This window comes from Gadus morhua, chromosome 5, assembly GCF_902167405.1.
Source record: "Gadus morhua chromosome 5, gadMor3.0, whole genome shotgun sequence".
Classification (NCBI taxonomy): domain Eukaryota; kingdom Metazoa; phylum Chordata; class Actinopteri; order Gadiformes; family Gadidae; genus Gadus; species Gadus morhua.
In genome coordinates this window covers 14,850,753-14,875,306 of record NC_044052.1, presented here as the reverse complement: position 1 = coordinate 14,875,306, position 24,554 = coordinate 14,850,753, and the positions used below count along the sequence as shown (strand labels likewise).

Genomic DNA, 24,554 nt, shown 5'->3' with positions numbered 1-24,554 from the left:
GTTTCACCGGAGAAGGGTAAATGCCTTTAATCAGAACACACTGTATTTGTCTCCATCTAGTGGCCGATTGGTGCGATAGCAAGGGTCATTCAATTATATTTGCCCCGATCTTTCAATGGAGGGGTCAAAAGTAAAAAAAAAATATTTTCGAGATGTCTACCTGTTTGTGTCTCATCACGTGGAATTTGCTATTTTCAGGAAAAACTGAGAAAGTGGTCTATTGATGGAGAGGTGACCCACTTAGGGATAAACCCTCCTCCCAATAATGATTTGTAGTCGGCTCTTACTGTCGTGTAGTGTGGGTGGGCTCAAGACGAGAGCTTTGGTCGAAAGATGCTTGAAACGTTTGCGTCAGTAGCGATAACCTCGCTGTTCATAAAGGGGTGTCGATAAATCAATCATCTATTACACACAAAAACACCTCATTCCCATCTACACGAGTTGATGTGTCCGTGTGATATTTGGCAAGGTTTTCAGAGAAGGAGCCGATATTCTGAAGTAGAATGGAGTCTTAATTTGTGTCCTGGCGCCTAGCCTGGCGCCATCGACCTGACGGCGAGACAAGACTGATCAGGACCATTAGTGTAGTTTGTACTGCAGTAGCTGGATACCGCTTTAAAAGTCCCCAAGTTGGCACGAGCATTTAGATTGAATCACTCGTATAGTTTAACTTCAATTTGTATCCAAAGTGACTAGACGCTTTTATCCAAAGTGACAAACAAGAACATTTGTCAGAAGAAGAGAAACAACAATATATCGCTGTCGGTACAGTAAAGATGTTCATAGAAGCATGTGCCAAGCAATTACAATTGCAAGGTTAACCCATTCCCCGTGCACAACAAATAAGGCTAGAATAAGATGCTACGCTACACTAAGGACTATTACTCCGTAACAGACTCCATGAACCGGTTACCCTGGTTGTCCGTTTGTCCAACTGACTCCGACCCCTTCAGAATGGTTCATTCAAGACAAACATGCTCGCTGTATGAATGGTACCGTTTACCTACGGTTAAAGATGCTTGGGATTTTCTTTGTCTTTTTTTGTTAACGTTTGCTTCCCTCCAGTCCTCAGATGCAGATGTCGTGGCTGGGCCAGCAGAAGATGGACGACAGCAGCAGGAAAGATCGCTCGGGCATGAGCTACATCAAGTCACGCAGCAACCAGGGCGTCCGACAGACCGTGTAAGTGTGCGCACATGTGCCTTCTGACAGGAACCTGGCTTGGATGTCTCCATTCCTCCCTCTTTATTTATGAGCCTCCATTTTGTAAAGTAGTGTAGTTTGTAGTGTGTACCATGCCAGCCTTCAATCTCCTGTAATCCACAACGTGTGCCATCAGTTCTTATTTTCTGGTTTGCGGAGTCGTTATTAAGAGGCTTTATGTTCCGGAGATGGGCATTTCTAGCTGTATGTTCTTTCAGGGGGATTCTGATCAGAGTCAGACGTCTTTTAGCTGTACTCTGACTGATTTGTTTCTGAATTAGACGCGGTCTGATGGAGGATGACGCCGAGCCCATCTTCGAGGACGTGATGATGTCATCGCGGGGTCAACTGGAGGACATGAACGAGGAGTTTGAGGACACCATGGTGATCGACCTGGTCAGTGACGTCACTTACTGCCACCGCAAACACACCGTCACAATGATGTTCTCACTGATGCATTATCATGTGTTTAGTGAAACATGTTTTTCATTCATGTTGTCGGTAATCTTTATGTTTTTAATTGACCTCTCAAATGCATCTTGGGATTCTCTAATTTATTTTCAACAGTAATTTCACACTCTTAACAACAACTTTACTTCTTGTTAGATTCAGCTTGTAACACAGTTTTGCACAGATTGCTGAATTTTCTATTTATTTTCAATCACCAATATGTTTTGTCCTTCTCAGCCACCGTCTCGGAACAGACGCGAGCGGGCGGAGTTGAGACCAGACTTTTTCGACTCTGCGGCGATGATCGAGGACGAGTCGGTGAGTAGAGGATCTGTGGGGGGGATGGGCGGCTGTGGGACGTTGTATGTTTCGATATTAGAAATGTTTCAAATGACGCCTTAGAGTCCCAACCAGCCACATCCCAACCAGCCACATATGTTAAGCTCAATCTGTTCTATTTGTTCATGTAAACCTTTTGAATTAAAACGATGACTATATAGACAAACTGTAGACCCAGACGTTTGAAGGATTTGTATCTTGTGTTTAACATATGTGGTAAAGTGGTCGTAACCATAATTCCCAACCAATTTAGTTGAACTTCTCTTTTCTCCCTTGTCTACCACAGGGATTCAGCATGCCAATGTTCTGAGAAGGGGATTCAACGATCCTGAAAAAGGAAAAAGATTCCAGTGCGCAGCACGGTGAAGAATGGGTTGTCTTTTTGGGGAGGGAGGGGGGGGGGGGGGGGGGGAGATCCTGAATCAGCTGCCAAACTCTTTATAAGACTATATGCGACACCGGTTGAGTACTTTTTCCAGGTTCCCGAGACTTTTCTTCTCGTACTTTACAACAAGATGGCTGCCACTAAGTGTCGAAGGGGGTTGGGGGGGCTGGGGGTCATCCTCTGATGATGACTCTTGGATTGGACGGAAGATGATCGCAACAGACCAGGATTGGCTCCTTTTCTGAACCCGCCCCCAGCCCCGACCCCCTCCAGTCAAGACTATCAAAATGGGGGCGGACCTTCATCTATCTCCCCGTTCTCCTCCTGCTCCTTCCAAGTGCATTGGTGAAACTCTCTGGTAGCCGGCTTTGGGACTGTTGACCAATGTTTTGGTGCGTCCCGTTTTACCGTCCCCTGCTCCACCAATGCAGAGGCCATTGGTTCCTGGCAGTGACCCTCCCCACCCCAACAGATGTTTTTGATTTGTTCCCCCCTGGTGTCTCTCTCTAACCCTTCTGTTTTCGTCCAACAGGGGGACCCGAGAACAGTAGTAAATGTGATCTATCTTTTCCCCCTCGCCCTCTGTTTGCCATCCGATCCCTTGTCTGTGGTGGTTGGTGTGTGAAGTGTATTGTGTTGGTTACATTTTTGGTTATTTAGATGTACACACTCATACACAGGCATTTGCGCACCAAGGTGAATGTCCCCCCCCCCCCTTATAGACTGACATTGAGAATTTGTGTAATTGTGTTGTGCTCGAAGGAAAATTGAGTGTTGTGATTGGATGAGAAAGAAACGCTCACACTGATCTTGGACAAAAGCTCCGCCCTGTTTAAAGCGCACCACCCCGAACCAAGACTTTTGAAGGGAAAATGTTTTAAAAAAAAAAACAAACATATTTTGAATTCTGTAGCTTTAGTACAAACGTTTTAAATCAAGTGTTTTTTCCGTTGTCTGTTTGTACAGCTCTTTGTTGAATATCTTGTTGCCAAATTGTGGCCTACATACTTATACCCGAACCCTTTTTGTTACTAACGTAAAAGCAGACACTGTTGCTATGGGATACCAGGGGAGCCAAAGTGCTGTATGTTTTGATTGTAGCCATCTCAACGACTCATCCTTTTATTCTGATTTCTCTCGCCCGGTTCCGAATCCTCACGTGATCGGTTAGCGGTGGAAGCTTAGCTAACGTTTGGCACGTTCAACCGAAATCGTTGCTCATATCGCACACAAAATGTCAACAGGGTGAACAGATCCAGTGTACAACAACCCGTTTCAGCTTTAGACGTAAACGGTTCATATATTTATATAAAATATATATAATATATGTAGAGCAAAACGATTGGTGCGTGCCATTGTTTTCTGATGGATTTGTCCACTGGTTTGACTGTTTACGACGAATATTACCGCAACCCACTGTTGGTGCAATCAATCAAGTGATCATGTGTTCCCTGTGGCAGGTTTGGCAGTCCTGTAGATATCAATTTGATTGGGTCTTTATGCTGCACAATTAACGTCACCCGTTCTTAAATACTCTAAAAGTACATCTTTTCTGCCAACTTAAATTCTTTTTAATAAAATAAAATCTGTAATCAATTCCTGACAGTGGTTTAAATTAATTATTCTTAACCATTTTTTCCTCAATATCTAACGGTATTTTTGTGTTGGGTACTTTCAGAGAGCTGGAGATGAGAAAAAGTAATTATCCATGATAGACTTCTAAACATTTTGGAAGAAACAACCATGACAAAACAGTGCATATGACTTGATAACATTTTAATTTAAGTACACATGGGTAAAACTGACTTATTTCTAAACCCTGCTGCCCTTGGGCAGTACAAACCATATGAAGGCTTTGGGTTTGTTTGATTTATATGACCAATGACAGCGTTTGTCCTGCCAAATGGAAAAGGCACATACTCAATAACACATTTCTCCAGGTTAGACAGATTTACTGGTGGTTCATGTTTTAATACTCGTTGAACAGGTTCAAATGTTCATTTGTTATTAACATTTCTAATGTTTATAAGAGATTGCTTATGAGATGCATTTGATGGAAAACCCCATCCAACCAGGATGTTAGAGAACATCACCAATATCGCAACGCTAACTTCATACGTTATTATTGTACATAAGAGACTAGGGTAGAATGGGTCTTGCAATAGGTCAACAGGTTTTTCCTCAGATCGTTTCTTAGTGTCTATTTGGTGGTTGAGATGTTTTTGTGTACAGCGTCTCTTTGGAGTGGTAAATTAATTTCCAAACCAAGAAACACTACAAAAAGGTCAAACAACAAGAGGACAAGAACACACACCACCAAATGCTGTATTGCTGTGTCCGGTGCTTGATCCATGTGATCTAGTTGACCCCGGAGTACTGTGACGTGAGCTACTGTGGGTTTGGAGAAGGTGGGGCTTCAGCCGCCCTATAGGGGCATGTTGGCGTGCTTCTTCCAGGGGTTCACCTGCTTCTTGCTGGCTAGCACCTCCAGGTCTCTGCAGATCCTCTTCCGTGTGGTCGATGGCTCAATGATGTCATCCACAAAGCCTGGACACGGACCCACACAGTCAATTACAACAGTACGAGGCGTCGAGACCACCACGATCTAGGTCTCCACTTTGTATCTAAAGTGACCTTGTTTCATAGCACAAAGTCAATGTTTATCTCTCTTAATGGATACATTCCGAGTTTAGCACTAAAGTTAGCATCTTATTTTGCCTTTTTATTCTAATTACTTCTTCAAACGTTATGCATTCGAGACATGGCTGATCCACATCAGGTCAAGTGTTGGCTGTGGTGGGGTGCCTATACCACCACGACAGTTTAATTCCAGGAGGATAGGTGGAGTTACCTCGGACAGCCGCGGGGAAAGGGTTGGCGAACTTCTCCACGTATTCAGCCTCAGCCTCCACCTGGCTGTCCTTCCCTCTGAAGATGATCTGGACCGCGCCCTGAGAGACACACGTCCATGCTTTGGTATGGGAATCTTAACATGCAAAAAGTACTCCTTTATTGCTATCCTTTTTGCCTGTATTGCGCACGCGTGTATGGTTTCCTTGAACAGAGATATGACCTTTCCGTGAAAGGTCATGTCTCCACGTACACACAATGTTGGCGTATTTATTTGCTTGTGTGTTTTATACCTTAGCACCCATGACGGCCACCTCTGCAGACGGCCAGGCGTAGTTGACGTCTCCCCTCAGGTGTTTGGAGCTCATGACATCATAGGCCCCGCCGTACGCCTGGACAGGTGACACACACACACTGGTGTTATAGTTGTTTCAAACCCCAACCACACACCCCATTCATCCCCTTCACAATCCATTGCGTTTGAATTTTACTAATGGCATTAAAATGCAACAAAAGCAGAATTGATAGAGATTTTGGTAGGCCTCCTTAATAACAAATACATAACTACAAGTCAGGCCGATACCATTCATCATTTTGATCCAATCGGCTGATGCATGCACTCACAAGGCTGATACCTTTCCCATTCCGAAATCTACAATTTAACCCATTGCATTTTAAAGTTTCATTAATTAACGTTAATTAAATTTATCATTATTATTAAATTGCTGCAATTCAGATGCAAAATAAAATTAAAAAACATTGCCATTTTATAACAGCCATCGGCCGCCCTGCTCTCTCAACATTGGCCATTGAAGAGGCCATATGGGTTTACTACCAAACGGCATTAAATACACTGAGGGGGGAGGCGGGCACACATTCCTGGTGATGATGGTGATCTTGGGCACGGTGGCCTCGGCAAACGCATACAGCAGCTTGGCTCCGTGTCTGATGATGCCTCCGTACTCCTGGGCCGTTCCTGAGAAGGAGGAGGGGGAGGGGAGGGGGGGGGGGGGGGGGGGGTTAGGGTAGCCTCACCAATCAGACTCTAGACCAGATCTAAAGTCCAGAGGCAGACGACCTCGTTTCTGGGTGAATAGCCGTTTCTATTTCTTCGCCTATTGTTTTCCGTCAATCGTTTGCTGAAGGCGGGGAACTGGAACGTGCCTACTTGGCAACCCCCCCCCCCCCCACTGCGCTAGTAAACTGTAAAGGAAGGTCTTTGGTTTCAAATCAGCAGCAGGTAGACCTTCTGAAAGCTTCAAAATCCCCGTAACAAAACTGGCCCTTCTGGTAGGACATGGACAGAAACAGTCTGAGCTAAAAAAGAGTGCAGGACGACAAAGCGTAAGTCACATGATCTAATGGATCCTCAGGTTAAAATTAAAACAGAATAAGAATATCAATGATACGTTTGAGATATTAATTGTTATACCTGGGAGGAAGCCGGGCACGTCCACAAAGGTGATGATGGGAATGTTGAAGGCGTCGCAGAAACGCACAAACCGAGCGCCTTTCACCGAAGAGTTGATGTCTAGACAGCCTGGGATACAAGCATACACACGAATTTGGCTTCGTTAGGTTAGGATCCCGAAAATGTACGTTTTTTTTTAATGCATGAATAATGGCCCTTTATTATCCTAAACGCAAACTCGCTGAGAAAACTGAATGTTGAATTCTAAATCCCATATTCTCACCCAGCAAGTGTTAAGAACCAAGACAGCTGCTAGGTGATCATGGCCCATCCCATAAAAACAACCTCGCCCTGACATTCCCTCACCTGAAGCCACTTTGGGCTGATTACCCACAATGCCCACAGTGCGCCCGTCCATGCGGGCGAACCCCACCACGATGTTCTTTGCGTAGCTGGGCATGATCTCGAAGAAGTTCTTCTCGTCCACGATCTAGAGAATGTGACATAGCATGTATATTACAATTTATGTTTAGGGAGATAATGGCATTAAACAACTAAGAGAAATGATCACTGTGGGAATGTGCATAGAGATGTTTCATAAATAATGACCAATTAATCAAAAAAGGTGTACTCGCACAAGAAAGGGATAGCAAAATAAATATTTATTTGACATAATGTTTATTGCAGTGAAGGTTCTATATGAAGTCTTTATACCGCATGAATGATGTCCAGCATGTCGTACGCTTTCGTGGTCTCGGAGGGGACGATGGTGTCCATCGCAGGCACCAGGCGGTCACTGTGACCCGGGGGGGGGGGGGGGGGGGAGAACAACGTTAGGCGACAGGGGGGAGAGAACAACGTTAGGCGACAGCTGATTGGCCGACCGTTCCGTGTTGCAGCACCGGCTAGGCAATGCGATTGGCTACCTGGGGTCATGGGACTCCATGACGGGAGCAGCGTCCTGATTGCTGAGCGGCAGAAAGTTGAAGAAGTCTCGGAGGTTGAGCAGCGCGTCCACGTCGTTCTCAAACGCGTAATGCGCCACACCTGTGAGACACGCACGCAGATGGTTATTCCCGAACAGGAGGTGGTTTGGGGGCAGGATAGAGGTGTGGCTAAAGGGTTTAAAGTCTCAGCCGAAGGATACTGAGTTTCGAGGCCCAATGGCCGCAACCTAATTTGTACGCTTATTTGACCACTGACCCTTACCTGCTCCTTAACACATCCTTCATTTTTGACCGCTAGTCTAAAATATAAAGAAATCTCTAGTTAATTTCTCCACCGAGCCTCAGCATTGCCTTTTCCTTAAAGAGCTCTTATTTACTCGCATGTTCTTACAATTCAGGAACAATATAGGAAAAATATATATCTTGTCATATAGGAAAACAGTGCTTCAAGAAATTTCACGAATTTATACACTTTAAACATGATCCCGGCCGTGGCTGAAAGGCCATCAGCTTGGAAGTTACAAGCATATGAACAGTAAAGAAAATTTTATGTAAGGAAATTTTATGTATTTGTCCAATGCCTGTAAAAAGCCTTCATGAGTACGGATGAGAACTCTTGCAGAAGTGCAGTACAATGTACCATCTAGTGGCGTCTTGGTGTCACTGCAACGAAAACCGGTTAAAATATCATATGTAAAGGAATATTAAAACACAGCTGACTGACCGGACACTGCTGTGTGTGTCTTGGCTCCTCCCAATTCCTCCTGCGTCACATCCTCATTGGTGACAGACTTCACGACATCAGGGCCTGTGATGAACAGGTATGATGTGTCCTGGAAAATAAAACAATAAGATACAAGCATTGCCCCACTGTTTTGTTTAAACACAAAGCCTTCAAACAATCATTGACAATATGGCAATAAATACAAGCTGTGTGTGACATACATGCACACAGTAAATTTCATACCTGGCAAAAGATCGATAATGTTTATTTGTATATTAACGGAACCCAATTAGCTAAACAATGCTGAAGGCAGCTGGGATCCACACAAGACATAAAACACATGAACTAACATTAATACATCAACACATGCACTTTAATGGTCTTCTAAAAGTTTTTTCTCTTCTAAATCGTATTATGATTTAATCAAGAGTTTGGCTAGTGAGTCCCCCTACCTTGACCATGAAGGTGAAGTCTGTGAGAGCGGGGGAGTAGACGGCCCCGCCAGCACAAGGGCCCATGATCATAGAGATCTGGGGCACTACACCCGACGCCAGAACATTCCTCTGGAGAAAGAACACAAATGCGTTTCTACATTTCACACGGTATATACCTAAGATAAACATTATTTTTTTGTTTGCTGCTACATGGTTATGTGAATACAAGAAGGGTTTCCCAGTGATCAACTGTGATACTGTACTAGTGAGTGACATATTGACAGGTTGTAGTTTTTAAGATAGCATTGGTGAATGCACATGCAGATTGAACTCGAGTTGAATTGAGGTGTGGAATTAACTTGAAAATTCAAAATTATATATCTTTTAGTTCTCTCTGCATGCATAATAGTTTAATAAGGATTTATCACACTAGCAACTCTTGGAGTTAATGGTAGCACCTGATCAGAAAACAGTACAACAACAACAACAATCAGTTTAGTCAATGTATCATGTACTTTCTATCTAAAACTCACCAGGAAGATATCTGCATATCCTGCTAGAGACTCGACTCCTTCCTGGATCCTGGCCCCTCCTGAGTCATTCAACCCGATGACCGGCGCGCCCACCATCATGGCCTGGTCCATAACCTGAACACCAACACTCATGTCTGAATTTAAAACTTACATGAACTCAAATCCACATTTTCTTCCATTTCTTTTTTTCCAAGTTTTTGCGTTGGAGACCAAAGTACTAACCTTACAGATCTTCTGTGCATGGGCTCCTGACAGACTACCCCCAAACACGGTGAAGTCCTAAAACGAAAAAATTAACAATTGTTTAGTAATTGGTTATAACAGACTAGTTGAACCCACTTTAATTGCATGAATATTGGGTTTGTCTCCATATAGTTATTACGTTGTCGGTTTTACCTGACTGAAAACGTAGACGAGCCTGCCGTTGATTCTGCCCTGTCCCGTCACAACGCTGTCCCCTGGAAACTGAGCGTGGAAATCAAAAGGGTGAGAGAAGGATTTCTGGAAAGCGGACAAACAAAACAATACCCCCAAAATTATGTTGCCATCACCGGTGTATTTCTTGTTTGTTTACCTTGTTCCGATCCTGTTCCATGCCGAAGTCGGAGCATCTATGCTCCACGAACATGTCATATTCCACGAAGGACTCGGGATCCAGCAGTAGCTCGATCCGCTCCCTCGCTGTCAGTTTACCCTGTGACAACAAGAGTTTAAAGTTGACCCTGTGACAAGACGTGCTTCCACTCAGTTCCCAACTTCCCGATGTAAACGAGTTTAGAGAAGCCCCAATGGTACACCAACATCACTGGGAATAACTAACTTCAATGACAAAACTTACGAATAGTTGTACACAAATGCAGAGTAGGCCTATGTCTACGACTAAACCTAGTCCGAAAAAATACAAATCCTCCGCACTATAGCTAGAATTAATGGGGGGAAAAAATGTCAATTGCAAACAGAGAGTCAAGTTTTACCAAAGGTTACCTTTTTGTGCTGTGCATCAATCCTAGGTTGACCTCCCCCGAGCAGAGCCTCTTGACGCTTCTTGTCTATCCGCTCTTTCACGGACAACTGGCCAACGGCATACCGACGGCATTGTTGTTGTAGACTAACCTGGGAAGCAGTGGCGGCGACGACACCGTGTTTTACCCGTGCCAAACCTCCAAAAGAAGTCCTAAGCCACTTATTAGACGAGAGCTGCTTCGTGCAACGGTGAAGGCCGCCATTGCACCCTGTGCTAGTGTGAGGAGGTTGGGTCGACGTGCAGGCATATAGACCAATTGCAGAGGTTACATTTTCTGTTGACCAATCATATACCTGATAACGTTGAGCGGAGGCGGTACTTGAACTGCAGTCATTCCTTCTGTGGTTGAATCTCTACCTAACCGAATGTCAACACAGTGAACAACAATTCCCAGCTGCATAATTTGTTTGTTTGAAAGAATGAAAGCATTCAAGACAACTCAGAACTCGGATATTCCAACTCTGGTCTAATGGGTCAGCCATTCCGAGTTTGGACAACTGTTCAAATCTTATTTAAATGTTGCAAATCTGGGCTCGTGTTTTCCGAGTTGTCTTGAACGCAGCATAAAGGTATAGGCCTACTGCACTGACAAACGAATTAACTCTTAATAATCAGACATAATTACATTTAAATTAATGATGCCTTAAATATGTTTATATTTTTGTATTAAAAATATATATCAAACAGGAAATTATACACTTAAAGGAAAGGTTTTCCCATCTCTGTAACCAAGGTAACTGGAAAGGATGGTCTCGCGTGAACAACGTATCTCGAGACGAGGAGCAAAGGAGGAAAAGTGAAAACCAAATGATTGATACATTGTAACGGCTAGCTGCCAATGTTTTGGTCAACATTAAGGGCTTGTTGTAGCAAAACGTGCCACATTGTATCTTTTTTTTTACACGCAGCGTTTCACTTCGAAGCATGTGTTTAGAGAAGACTGACGGGACTCAAATCCTCCGAATCAATATTTAAGTTAGCTCACTGTGCTAAACTTGATAGCTAGCTTTGTTTACATCGGCTGCTGCGCGTGAATTCTTACTACTGGCTTCATTCGTCGTTAATCTTTGAGCTATAGGAGGACGGAGTTTTTAATGTTTTTCTACGATTTTCCACACTATGCACAATCCCCCTAAATTTTGTTTATGATGTACTAGTAGATATTTCGGTGCTCGTGCACCAGCTAACTCTTTGGACCTTAGCTGGTGGGATTTTTCTAATTCATTGTGTGAAAATGGAATTATTGATGTGAGAGACAATCATAGGAGTAACGCGAGGAGTGCTTCGTCCCAACATAAGTCATTTAATCGTGATCAGGTAAACTCATGGTGCGAAAACAATGTTATGCTATTGTGCAACTGGCTATCTTTACGCTCTAACACTTCGCGCGTCACATTTCATTATGCTGTTTTTCGGACTGCAGCTGTCTGCCTTCCTACACGCGGCCGGATGACTTGGGTATTGTTTGGTGAGAACGGAACGGACCAAACCACGGCAGATCATCCCATCCACCCTGGGACCCGTCTCAGTGCGTGGCTGGTTTATTCCCCCCCGGGCTCTGTTTCCCAGAGGCTGCGGTGCACAGAGATGAACCCTGTCAATGCAACCGCTCTGTACCCTGTCCGCCAGTCGGGGCCGTGTTCCAATGTGACCCGCGGGAGACCCCAGACCTTCACAGAGATGTACAAGCTACTGCTCTTCTTCCGACAGTCCCTCGCATGTTTGGTCTGCGGTAAGAATCTCTTGAATATCTTATTGTGTTCATCATGTAAAAAAATAAATAACATGAATCGTGATTAAAAAAAACATGAAAATGCACTGATTTCATTTACTTAATTACCCCGTTGTGAAATGTGAGTAACATTTATTCCCTGCCGCGTGGGCGAAGCCGTTGACACAGTTTGATAAGCTAACTATGGTCTCCTTGGTAACCGCGGTTGAGCCCCTAGAAGCAGCTGCCCTCTTCATCGCTAAGCAAGGCGCGTCGTGACGAAACAGACGGGCCCTTGTTCTTTACTATTGGATGTTTGATGAACTCAACCAACCATCTTGGATACAGAGAACCCTATAAGCGTGCCACATTATAGTATTTTATCATGTTATTGGCCATAATGGTAATAACATGTGGTCTTGTTGTGTTTTTATTTTTTTGTTGCAAGGCAAACTGCTTCAAGACCCAATTGCCCCCACACACTCAGAATGCCAGCACTATGTGTGCTCGGGATGCAAAGGCCAAAAGATGCAGATGAAGCCACTGTTGCAGCTGGTGCCGGGACTACTCCTGCTTCCAGGAGAACAAACAGCTGTCTCTGCTGGTTCAGTGCTATAGGAAGCTTTGCTTGTACGTCACCCAATCCCCGCTGCTGCAGCACAATCAGCAGCCAGGTGGGCGGGTGTCCAGAGCTCTTGGCCCTGCTGGAGGAGGTTTTGTTCATGACGGCCGAGGACTCTCTGGACACAGAGCCAGGACACAGAGGAGCCCGCGCCAGTGGACGGAGCTCCTGTGCCATCGAGTCCCTTACCCCCACTGAAGCCCCGCCCGTACCCGCAGAGCTGTCGGCCCCGCCGCAGTGCTCCTCCTCAGAGCCCCCATGGCCCGGTGCGCAGCAGGACTGCAACGGGACCTGCGTGGAGGGAGCTGGGTTCCCTCCTCCCCGGAGCTGAGGTGTGTGAGCTGGAGGAGGAGCAGCAGCAGCCGTCCCCGGGGAGCCTCTCCGCTGCGTCCTCGGCCAGCTGTGGCGCCCCGGAGCTGGGGCACGCCCCAGGGTCGTACGCCCCCCCGCAGACCTCGGCCTGCTCCCTCCTAGACGAGGAGTCTAGCAGGGAGCTGGAGGAAGGGGAGGTTCTGCTCCTCAGCGTGGAGGAGGTCCTGCAGACGCTGGACCCCATCCAGCCCATCGCGGACTCGCCCGAGTCGCCGCCGGAGAGCACCCACACCCACACACACACACACGTGCACATCCCCTCGGACAGAGGGCACACGACACAAATGTACATACGCTTGGACACGGGGCACAACTACACACAGATCCAGCCGGACAGGACTCGCACGTTGGCCGGCTACGGTAGCGCTGCTCGCACTCACGCACCCGTAGCCCCCTCAGACCCGGCCCCCTGCCATCCTCCGTTCCGACCCAACAGGAAGAGGTCTCGGTCGGAGAGCGACCGGGAGCGGGTGAAGCCTCTCCCCATCGCCTCCATCCTGCAGGGCGCCACCGCGCCGCCCGACAGCCCCTCCGTTCCCCAGCCCCAGCCCCAGCCCCACCCACACCCACACCCACACCCACAGCCGTCCATGGCACCCTCTCACACGTACTCCTCCCTCCCCAACGGCTCCGCCCCCAAACCCAACCGCCCCTCGCCCAACTACAGCAAGGGCGCCCGTAAACAACCGTTAGACCCGGCGCCCAAGAAGCCCTGCGGCAAGCCTCGCAGCAGCGGAGGCCCCCAAGCCCAAGGACCAGCGAACTAAGGACCAGCGTGGCAAGGACCAGCGGCTGCCCTCGGGCTGTCTGGTCCCTGCCGTCAAGCCCCCCTACAAAAAGCCTGTGGAGAAGAAGGGCTGCAAGTGTGGCAGGGCCACCCAGAACCCCTCTGTGCTGACATGCCGGGGCCAGCGGTTGTCCGTGCTACTCCAACCGCGAAGGTGAGACCTGCACGTGGCTCGGGCCTAAAAAAAATTTTGTTTGGTTTCCGGTTTCCGACCGACCCTGTCAATTTATGTGCGACCCAAATTATTTTATGAGTTTCATAAAAAAAAAAAAAATTTTTTTTTTTTTTTTTATGTGATTACGTTTTGGTACAGCACCTCTATAATTACGTTTTGGTACAGCACCTCTTCATTCTGTACAAGGATGAGCGAATTTTCTCGTCTTTAAATGAAAACAACCTACCTATCATCCGCTGCCGCTGGAAAAAATAAAATAAAAAAATAAAATAAATTCCCTACCTTCCCATGACCTCAACTGACAACCAACAGGAACCAAACTTTTTTTATTTTTAGGCCTCGTGGTTAACTTTTCAGTAGCTGCTCTTTGGGTGATTTTACTTTGATCTTATCTTATTGTCTTATTTAAACATCTATCTAAAAGATGGTGCCTCATACAGGCTGCGCCGGTTTACTTGTATTCACGGCATGCTCAGTAATAAAGTGGTCATATGTTGGGAACTCGTAGGACAAACCGTGGTCAAAGTCTAGCGTGTTAATTGACAACGGAAACCCTGAAGCAAGCAGTTAACATTGCTCTGTGACTTGGAACGCTGATTCGGTCTTCGCTCCCCCACTGTAGATCGCTTTATAGCGGAGCGCTTAAGGATTTTGTATTACGGCATACACCAGGGTAGTACGAAATAGATATTCAATACCATCCAAAAATACAGACGCTCCATTTCTATTAAACTGGAGAAGACGACATTTAAGTCAATATGTATTTTGGCCAAGTTTTGAAGAAGGATAAAGCCTATAATTGAATAGCCCAAAATGAAGCTCTTCTAGACCATTGCATTGTTGTTGAGACTAAAATCGGTTTGTTCCCCAATAATTTGCGGTTAGAGAGTGTTCCCACGCATTCAACAAGTTTTTACGATAATGGCTGTGCATGAACTGTGCAACCGTAGTGTCCCGACCTCAAAACCGAAGTGTCATTTATAACAGCATAGTGCCGCTGTCGGTGGTGTATTGAACAAATCACAAAAGGGAAATGACAAAATACTCGGCCCTAAACGATATCCTAACAAAACGCAATTAAACGGGTATGACATTCAAATATCTGCTAAGAAGTGTATCCTGCCAGCTCTAAAACAGTAAAAAGCAGGAAAAACTGTGTCCAGGGGGGCTACGGTTTGGGTGGAACGCAAATAGACTGTATAGATATAAATATGGATATATAGATATAGATCATTTAATTGTAGCACATTTGTTCTGTACGTTGAACGCATCATTCACATGTATTTGGCTCTTTGACACATTTTTCTAAACGCCTCTGCCATCTCTTAATGGATGTGTGGTTCTGTCTTGATCGGATGTGAATGACGTGCGTCATCAGAGAGAACGAGGCTCCGTCTCCAACGGAGACCAGCCACTGTTTGATGTCATAGATGTAGGATATAAATTTGCCTACTGTCAAATTGAATGCAGATGCTGACCTGAAGGGACGTATACACCGTGGTGGTGTTGTGAAGATCATTTGTTTTGTAGAAGCGGTCAAAAGGCGGGAGCATTGCTCCTGGTCTATAGCCAGGTGGGGGAAAACCCTGATATCTAAATATATCTCCTAACTGCGTGGTGTTGCAGGCGTGTCTGGACTGTATCTGCCGCGGCTGCCAGAACTCGTACATGGCCAACGGCGAGAAGAAGCTCGAGGCCTTCGCCGTGCCGGAGAAGGCGCTGGAACAGACGCGCCTCACGCTTGGCATCAACCTTACCAGCATCACTGCCGCCGCCCTCCGCAACCCGGGCACCGCCACCGCCATCCACGGGAGCCACACCCACCTCCTTAACGTCGCCACGGCAACGGGCTCCCCCATGGCCACGGCCTACCTTGCCCCCAGCCCTCCGAAGGACCCCGCGTACAAAGACGGCCTTGAGCTGCTGATTGGCTGAAGGTTTTTGTTTTTGTTTTGTGGCAGTTGATATATATATTTTTTATTTAAACTGCTCAGCGATGACTGAATGTGATGACTGTTTGGTCTGATGGAGGGCTACGAGCCTCTTTCTTTGTCTTTGTCTCTCGCGTTCTCTGTCCTGTCACTCTCTCTGTCTGTCGCTCTCTTCTGCGAGGGATACAGACTGAGGCAGCTATTGATCTAAGTGTGTGTGTGTGTGTGTGTGTCTGCGTGCATACATGGGCGTGCCAAAGCTAGTCTTTTTTTGTAGTGTGCCTGAATAGTGCTGTGTGTCTTGTCCTTTGGGGGCCCTCAAACACACATGCTCACACACAAGTGGTTCCTAGTCTGTTCTGCATTTGAGAGTGGCGTTTTTTTTTAAAGACCACAGACATCAATAACAAGTCTGTGTGTGCTTGTGCGTGCACCTGGACACATGCAAAATAGTGGGTGCATATCGACAAACAACAGCCTAATCATCTCTCTTTCACCTTTCATACAATCTCCATGAACTAAAGTATTAATCACTGTTGGTTTCAGGTGGTCGTTAGAATCAGGGACAGCCCTACTAATAATGTATTTTCTTGTGGTTAGTTAACATTCGGCTCACCTGTAAAACATCTCTATCTGTCCAGTACATATGCCTTCTGTATGTTTTTATAGCTGCCTGCCTGTATCTCAGACACTCTACTCTCTCAATGAATCCTAGTACTGTTGCCAATGAATTGGCTTTAATGGACTTGATGGAGACACTGCAGGCTAGAAGATAAGTGTTTGTCTTGCTCCGGGGTGCGTGAGTGTGTGTGTATGTGAGTTTGCCTACCTGCTGAGTTTACTGTTAACGTCAATGGGAGTGGGCACCAGGACACGAGCACTTAAGTCTGGCAGATTGGCCAATTACAACCTTTCTCGGTTACCATAGCAATATCGGCACCAATGGGCTGAACCCACACTAATGGAGCCTTCCAGCCCCTCACACAAAAACACATCCATGTCTGTTTACAGAGCTTCTGAGGAACCAGTACAAGCATTGTAATTTATTTATAGCTCAATATTACACTATATATTTACAGTCAACGTGATATCTGTAATATTACAACTCATTTTTTCTAAGCGGATTGTTAAATGGTGTGTGTTGGTGTATATATGCGTATAGACGAAACAAAGCCATACATTTAACACTATTATTCAGAGAAAAACATCCATGGCCTGCTCATGTTTGTCCCCAGTCAAAGTGTTTCGCCATGGTGAAGGCCGTGGTAAAAAAAATATCTCTATATATTTTTGATACCAGTCCAGGGTGTGTGGACGCCTATGTGTGGTTTTTGTTGAAAGCACCTTGGATCCTCTCATGTAACTGGGAGGGTCCATATCTGTCCGTTTAATTTTCTGTGTGTGCCTGTTATCTACTCGTATGTGTTTGTCATGGGGACCAAAAAGAGATTTTAAGTGAGGTCAGAGGTCAAAACAAAAGAAAAACCTGACTTCTTCTTAAAGCCAGGAAGTAGTGGCTAGATTTACAGTTATGATGTGTGTGTGTGTGTGTGTGTGTGTGTGTGTGTGTGTGCAATGTGCGATTGTGTCAATGTGTAACTTTTGGGCATTACTTGAACTGTAACACACGTATTTTTAAATGGAATAACTGCTGTTGCTGGGGAGACTGGGCGAGATGTTCACTGCCACATTATGAAAACAATACATCATGAATTAAAATAGTAGTTTTTTACTTTTTCATGTGTGTGTGTGTATGTGTGTGGGTGGCCACAATAAGCTGCCAGGTGAGGAGGGTAAACTAGAATCACTTCTTCTACCAACAGATTGTGATTTGTAACCTGATCAGGAACACCAGCTTTGAAATCGGACTTATCCTGACCGCCAAATAGGGAACATCTATCGGCTATATTTTCCGTTTGAATTAAGATGCATGTCATCAAAGAGCTTTGAAACTTCAGTCAAAGATGCCTACTGCTAAATTGGACATTTGGAATCAAACCCGGAACCTTACAGCTGGGATTGAAACCAACTTGCACTGTCCTGCCATAGTTATGTTCACTAGTTTCTTCATATTTCATAGCATAACTCTGTTGAGTCATGTTCAGTAGGGGAACACCAATTAGATAACTATCCACTGAATAGCTTGTATTCGTGTTACACATCATTGCATTAAGAAACATTTTCCAACAACAGGCAAGAACTGCAATGTTTCCATATCCTTATAATTTAACATGGAACAAAACGTGTCTGCTTAAAGCCAGTAAACGGTGTAAAGACATTATGCTAATTAAACAACAAATTGACAATTCTTTCGGAATAATGGCTGTGAATCATGTTTCATTTCTGAAGCAGATCAAGTTTCCACCACATCTAATGGCTAACTGATTTTCTGCATCACTATAATTTCTTCTCAATTAACAAAATGTATAAAAAACGATGAAGAATACAGTGTATTAACATAAAGATGTTTCACATCAAATGGACACAAACTGAACGTGTGCTAAAGTGCTGATCCATGGTGATATTCCACATTTGGAGATGTGCCACATTTCCAACATCTCCGTAGTCTTTAAGTCTATTTTCCCTGTTTCCCAGTTCCAGCATGGATCCAGCACCCATGGTAGTTCATACCACAAAGACTAACGTGAAATCCCACAGCCTGCTCTTTGGGAATTAGTCCATTTCAAAACAGACCCAAGCCTTTGCCCTGATTGTTCCTCTTGTGATCAACCAATGACGTCGACTGAACGGAGCAATTAACCCACAAGGAAGGCCCCAAAGTAGCTGGTCCTGCCGTCCATCACTACAGTGCTGACGTTGCTGACAGTGATGAAGAGACGGTCGGCGGGCTGCAGGTGGGCAGTGCCGGCCTGATGCAGGGAGAAGAGCCCCGGCTCCGGGCCCCGGGGCCAACACACACTGCGGGAGGACTTCATCAGCAGGATGGGGACGGTGTAGGAGCTCATCTACAAGGGGCCACACAACAGCGCACGACAAATATTTAGACTTGGGTCGCTTGAAAGACACTCCTGTGGTTATGGGCAGCTGAACTTAATAAGTGCAATCAAACTGACAGCCTCTGCAAGGAATTATCAGTGGACAAAAGGTTTGTTTTTTTATGGGGTGATATTATGCCCCCAGCTGTGATGTAAATAGCCATTACAAGCCGCTTTTTAACATTGACATGTGACTTTGTCAACAATCATGCAGCACTAAAGAAATCAATGCAAAAATGGGAGGACAGTTAAGTAGGAGAGCCAAACGAAATACTCTTCCTGTTAGGCCTTTGTGCATCTGTGATTTATGAGTTATCTTTATTTAAAAGCACTTGTGACTGTTGAAGCATTGAATAGTTAGGCGGCCTACAGTATGCCTTTTGTTTGAGTTATATAACAAAGGCTAAGTTGTTGAACATTTCATCATAATTGATCATTAAAATACCCTCGATGATTTTCACAATGCGATTATTGTTCTTGGGAGTGTGTGTGTGTGTGTGTGGTGGGGGGGCACTTGAATGTTGGTGCCCAGTGAAGGGTTACTATGGCCCTGCATGAAACCTCCCACGGTTAAAGCTGTATGTCTTACCAAGCTATAAAAATCTAGAACGTTTCCACAGAAACAATGTTTTTGGATGTCATCCTTGTCGTTCCCTGCCTCGTGGTACTTTCTCTAACCCCCCGGCCCGGCCAGCACCCCCCTGAGTACGCCTCACCTTCTTGTAGATGTACTGGACCAGCTGTGCGTCTTCAAGCTGCCGGGCCTCCCCCGCTGCCTCCCCCACCGAGGGCAGTCTGAAATAGGTCTGGGAGTAGATGAAGTACAGGCCGGCCCGGGGAACCAGCAGGTCCCAGCCCCCCAGCTCCATGTTCTGGAGGAAGGCCAGGCCACGGTGACCCTCCCACGGCCCCACGCGCTCCCCCAGGTACCCCCTGCTGCCCCGGGAAACTGTACACACACGCACACACATGCACACACACACACACACACACACACACACACAGACAAGCACATGCATACACACAGAAAAATGATATTAGTAAGAATACATTGCAAAAGTAGCTGCCCAATCCTAAACACATATACACACTCGTCAAGTCAAGCTGTTTCAATATGATTGGGAGGTAGGCTGTTTTAAAAACTTCAGACCAAAGCATCCCAGTTAAACGAAAATGGACAAAGATATATCAATTGAGCTAGCGTTCACTGCTCACTGGTGCTGCAATCACAAAACGACATGAACACATGTGTCCCTGTGCGACTTGCAACAAGACAAAAGGCTCTTGAGCGAGACGCAACAGAGGCCAAGGTTCACAGATTGATGGTGTAGAAGAGAACAGAGGCCTGAAATGTGTTCTCCTGTTAAAAGACGGATCCCAGTAGGACGGCCATAGCTCCCATTAAGACGTCCGTTTGCTTACCCCTTGCTCACACCGAATGGAGGACCACCAAAGTTATGCATGCACATTAGAGTCGGTGGTAACTGAGTATTACCATCTGTTGCTGTTCTTTTAGCTCAAAACTATGACTATTGCTGTGTTTTTGTTTTTTTTGTCCATGTTAAATGTTACAATGGATGTTACAATGGACCTTTGCTGGGAATGTGAAATAACCATGCCTTCTGACATTCTGGAATCATGCTTTGGTTAAAAGAAAAGCTTTCAGAATGCTTCAATCCTTGATTATTGTGTTAAAAGGTAGTTATGATTTAAGAGCTATTATTTTGACATTAGAAACTATTGGTGAAATGTGCTGGGAGAATTTCTGTTTTGAGTTGGCCTATTTATGAGCCTATTTATTAGGGAGGGAGGGTGCAGAGGGGGGGGGGGGGGGGGGGGGGGGGGGGGGGGGGGGGGGGGGGGTTTGTTGTTTAGCTTCTACTCTCTCTTTACAACTCTCAAAGCGTACCTAAATCACATTTAAAAGCTCAATGCGCCCTGGAAAAGGGAAAGATGATTGTGGAGCTTCTGGTGGGATATGGCCCCTTTGGGTATTAGCTCGTGAAGCAACTCTGAGGATGGAGGAGACGTGACCCTCACCCTCTGGTTGGCTGGAACAGGGGACGCCAGTCACATGGGCCGCTACAACGCGACGGACCCCCGTCGGGGACAGGGCGGGAAGCCCCCCGGTTAGCCTATCTGGGAGAGAGAGAGAGAGAGAGAGAGAGAGAGAGAGAGAGAGAGAGAGAGAGGAGAGAGAGAGGAGAGGAGAGAGAGAGAGAGAGAGAGAGAGAGAGAGAGAGAGAGAGAGAGAGAGAGAGAGAGAGAGAGAGAGAGAGATTTACTGAATGGTATTTTAAGATTGACTCATCTGATTTTGGGGGAATAACTGAGATGCCTTCTGGGCATAATCAATGACGACATTGTTCTCACTTTTCTTCAGCATGAACATGTCCTTATGGAGTCTCTCAGCCATAGTCTGATAAAAAAAACAACGATTTTAGAGAGCGTTAAACACAGACGTGAAACTTAAAACAGCCTGACCACAGGAAAGCAGTCGTTTTACTCTTTTCTTTCACCTTTTCTATTCGGTAGTGGAGCTGTTGCGTGAGTTGCCAGCAGGGGTCGCTCTTTTTCGCTTCGTCCTCTGGATCCTCGAGCCCGGGCGCGGATCTCAGATTGGCGTCCATCAAACATGACATGCTACTGTGGGAGAAGCTCCGTCTCATCTGCCAATATGAATGCCGATAACAATCGTCATCAATGGTCTGTTGATAACAATCTCTGACCAGGGTTGAGTTGTCAAAAATAATATTCCTATCCTCATTCATTTTCACCATTTTAAAGATTGTCTTTCTACGTTGACAATGTCTGGCAAACAATACTTTTTTTTTTTTACATTGTTTTCAATTATAAGGCGGCTACAGTAAGTCTAGTGCCTTATTTCCAACTATTGTTTACAGATGCCTAATTTGAAAACCTTCTCTAATCGCACATTGTCTACTTGTCTCGCCCCATTCACGAACAATCGGGCATACATTTCTAATATGATTTGAAATCGGGAATCCCCACTCATAATGGTAACGTTTGTCATTTCTAGTTTATAACTTGTTTTTCATGTTACCCATCCCCGATCCAATATAGGCTAGTATATAGTACACATAGTTAACCTCTTAGTCGCATACTTTAGTAGCATAGCCAATAGCCTACTTACCGTGTTCAGCACGTTGTTTAAATACATCATACTAACAACAACCGTGATGGTCTGTATGAACACGGCTGCCAGCACGATGAAGCCCAGACAATGGAAAGAAATCGAAATGGCCATGTCAGCATTCGTAGATCGTTAAAAATGAATAAATAAAATAAATATTGAAAAATACTACTACTACTCCAAGAGTAGTGGATCTGGGCACGCAGGATCAAGTCAGCTCAAGTTCTGCGACACTTCTTCGTCTTTCAATGGGCTGGGAGAGTGTGCGGGGTAGGTGGGGCAGACGAGTTGCAGAGGTAACGAAGCGGAGCAGAAAGAACGACTCCGCGCTGTGACTTGGGTTGCCGATCACGATATTATATTCCTTAAAGTTTGAGCACAGTTGTAGTAACGTACGTTCGTGGAGGCGTACTGTCGATAGTTCATGGCTTTCGGGGTCACAAAAGTCACGAAAAAGGGGTGGTTCTCTAGGTCTACCTTCAACGGTAAATATCGAGGTGTCAAGGCTCTTGCATTTTTTTGGTTCTTTCCTGGCACTGTAGGAATAAGACCTTAAAAGAAAGTTGCAAGGCGATGCCAAAAAACTCTTTGTTACACTGAAGGCCTTTATCTCGGCGGAGTCATCAAATATGCACGCTTAACCTTAGCTGATTCTTGTTGTTGCCGTGTTTTCATGCGCTAACCTCTGGCTTCCCCTTCATTGTTGGAATAAGGAAATGCGAGAGGCACTAAAGGAATTCTCCCTCCGGGATATTGATGATGCTGGTCAACAGCCAAAAATACCAATACCATCATTACCCTCCAACATGTTCATACACGTCTCTCTCGCTCTCTCGCTCTCTCTCTCTCGCTCTCTCTCGCTCTCTCTCTCTCTCTCTCTCTCTCTCTCTCTCTCTCTCTCTCTCTCTCTCTCTCTCTCTCTCTCTCTCTCTCTCTCTATTACTTTTATACAAATGTTGTTGCATCACCTTGTGTACATGCATCCATGCAGCTGCTGCACAAACTAAGATCAAATGCTTGCACGACTTATTATTAAGCAGAATACTATAAATACATCGACATGCAGGAGGCATAGGTTAGGGGATGGGGGCACTGTCGTACCCTGAAGCGTGCTTTGGGATCTAACTACCATTGGAGCTGTCTCATATCCTCGGCTCAATTGAAGTGTCGCGGCGCAGGAAGTGGAGTTGCTTTTAGGTGCTCCTGTAGTCCGGTTTCCCAGGCTTATCATGGAGGAGGCGGGACACACACGTACACTCCCCGGGGCCAGGAAGATGACACCCTGAGAGCCACGCCGGTCTCTCCAGTCCCTCCAGTCCCCGAGCTCACCGGCACAACCCAGGTATTTAAAAAAAATAAAAATAAGTGTGTGTGTGTGTGAAAGAGAAATACTTATACTGAAAAAAAACGGTCAAATTCCAATGCAGGGAGTCGTGTCCTCCTCGCCCCCTTCTCGTTTATTTTCCCGCCTTCTGCTTCTCGAGAACCCAGGGAGAGGGTCCAATAATATCTGACCTCTGAACTCATAGGTTCACTGGAGTCCACGCATATGTTCCCTAGCAAGCTTTTGCCGTGGCTCAAAACTCTGGTTGTTGTGAAATAGCTCCATTGCAAAATACTGTTAAAAAAACTTGAGTGCAGTCTGAGGCTATTAAACCCAGGCGTCATAATCCTATGAGCCCTGATTTATTCGATACCCATAGTTGAATCACAGTGCACATCATCATTCTTGGTTATTAAGTAAACCAGTTAGGCTATTTTACATGAAAATGCAAAGCCAGTTCTCCTCCAAACACACACACACACACACACGCACACGCACACAAACCACCACCCCCTGACACACATTTGCACACTGACCCATTCACACTGCAAACGCACATACAATAAAAAAAGGCACACAGACACACACTGTATAACTCCTCCAACAATTATCTTGATAGATAGTGGAAATCCCCTGAATTCCCAAATATCAGCATTTGTTGCATAATGGAGATTACTGGCTTGTTAAATCGAATACAGCATAGGCACACATACACAGCACCGTTACCATGATTGTGTGTGGGTGTCTGTTCCTCGTTCTGTGTGGGTGAATTTTAAAGTGTGCTTGCGTTTGGCATTGGTGTCATTGTGTATCCCAGGCTGAGTACTATTTTTACACTAATCAGACATTATTATCCAAAGCGACTTACATTGAATATGATACAGGTAACGTAAGCAGAAGATATGGGTTATCTTGCCCAAGGATGCCGATACAGTATGCATGTATGTAGGCATAGCCTAGAGGTAGAGGTATGTTGAAAGCAATCATGCTGTCCAAGGTTGTACCTCACAGGGCCACCCAAGAGGACGTGTGTTGTACCTTGTTTTGGCCTGGGGCGACATATTCATTTCAGAGATATTTAATATGTTTGGTATAGGTCTATTTAATATATTTTGTTTATAACATAATACAGATATAATTAACAGATATATTTCACATTGGCACGATCATGACTGGTGACCT

At 45.4% G+C, this 24,554-nt stretch overlaps 4 protein-coding genes across 5 annotated transcripts in view; 2 read left to right on the top strand and 2 right to left on the bottom strand.

Annotated features, from left to right (window-relative positions):
• Window positions 1-3,980, top strand: part of stag1a (STAG1 cohesin complex component a) — a 38,715-nt gene extending 34,735 nt beyond the window's left edge. For both annotated transcript variants that reach the window (XM_030355794.1, XM_030355793.1), the window contains exons 29-32: window positions 1,066-1,182; window positions 1,485-1,599; window positions 1,891-1,971; window positions 2,279-3,980. In XM_030355794.1, the coding sequence (XP_030211654.1) occupies window positions 1,066-1,182; window positions 1,485-1,599; window positions 1,891-1,971; window positions 2,279-2,302 (337 nt within the window). In that variant the 3' untranslated portion in view covers window positions 2,303-3,980. The remainder of the gene's footprint in view (window positions 1-1,065; window positions 1,183-1,484; window positions 1,600-1,890; window positions 1,972-2,278) is intronic.
• Window positions 3,981-4,132: 152 nt separating this feature from the next.
• pccb (propionyl-CoA carboxylase subunit beta) lies at window positions 4,133-10,502 on the bottom strand. Its single transcript, XM_030355795.1, is given in 16 exon segments — window positions 4,133-4,924; window positions 5,229-5,328; window positions 5,521-5,619; window positions 6,103-6,203; window positions 6,660-6,767; window positions 7,005-7,128; window positions 7,353-7,434; window positions 7,565-7,685; window positions 8,310-8,418; window positions 8,762-8,872; window positions 9,277-9,390; window positions 9,499-9,555; window positions 9,673-9,741; window positions 9,851-9,970; window positions 10,261-10,454; window positions 10,457-10,502. Coding segments are annotated over 16 exon segments (1,677 nt in total). The 3' UTR covers window positions 4,133-4,802.
• Window positions 10,503-11,623: 1,121 nt separating this feature from the next.
• LOC115543440 (E3 ubiquitin-protein ligase MSL2) lies at window positions 11,624-17,630 on the top strand. Its single transcript, XM_075074187.1, is given in 8 exon segments — window positions 11,624-12,032; window positions 12,460-12,554; window positions 12,556-12,669; window positions 12,671-12,934; window positions 12,936-13,760; window positions 13,762-13,920; window positions 13,922-13,941; window positions 15,590-17,630. Coding segments are annotated over 8 exon segments (2,178 nt in total). The 5' UTR covers window positions 11,624-11,644; the 3' UTR covers window positions 15,903-17,630.
• LOC115543439 (tumor necrosis factor ligand superfamily member 10) lies at window positions 16,899-22,803 on the bottom strand. The gene is made up of 6 exons (XM_030355796.1): window positions 22,049-22,803; window positions 21,414-21,563; window positions 21,268-21,313; window positions 20,935-21,033; window positions 19,611-19,843; window positions 16,899-18,864 (listed from the first exon to the last, which is right to left on the bottom strand). Exons 1-6 carry the CDS (start codon window positions 22,160-22,162, stop codon window positions 18,655-18,657), a joined length of 852 nt encoding a protein of 283 aa, XP_030211656.1. The 5' UTR covers window positions 22,163-22,803; the 3' UTR covers window positions 16,899-18,654.
• Between the last annotated feature and the right edge of the window lie 1,751 nt (window positions 22,804-24,554).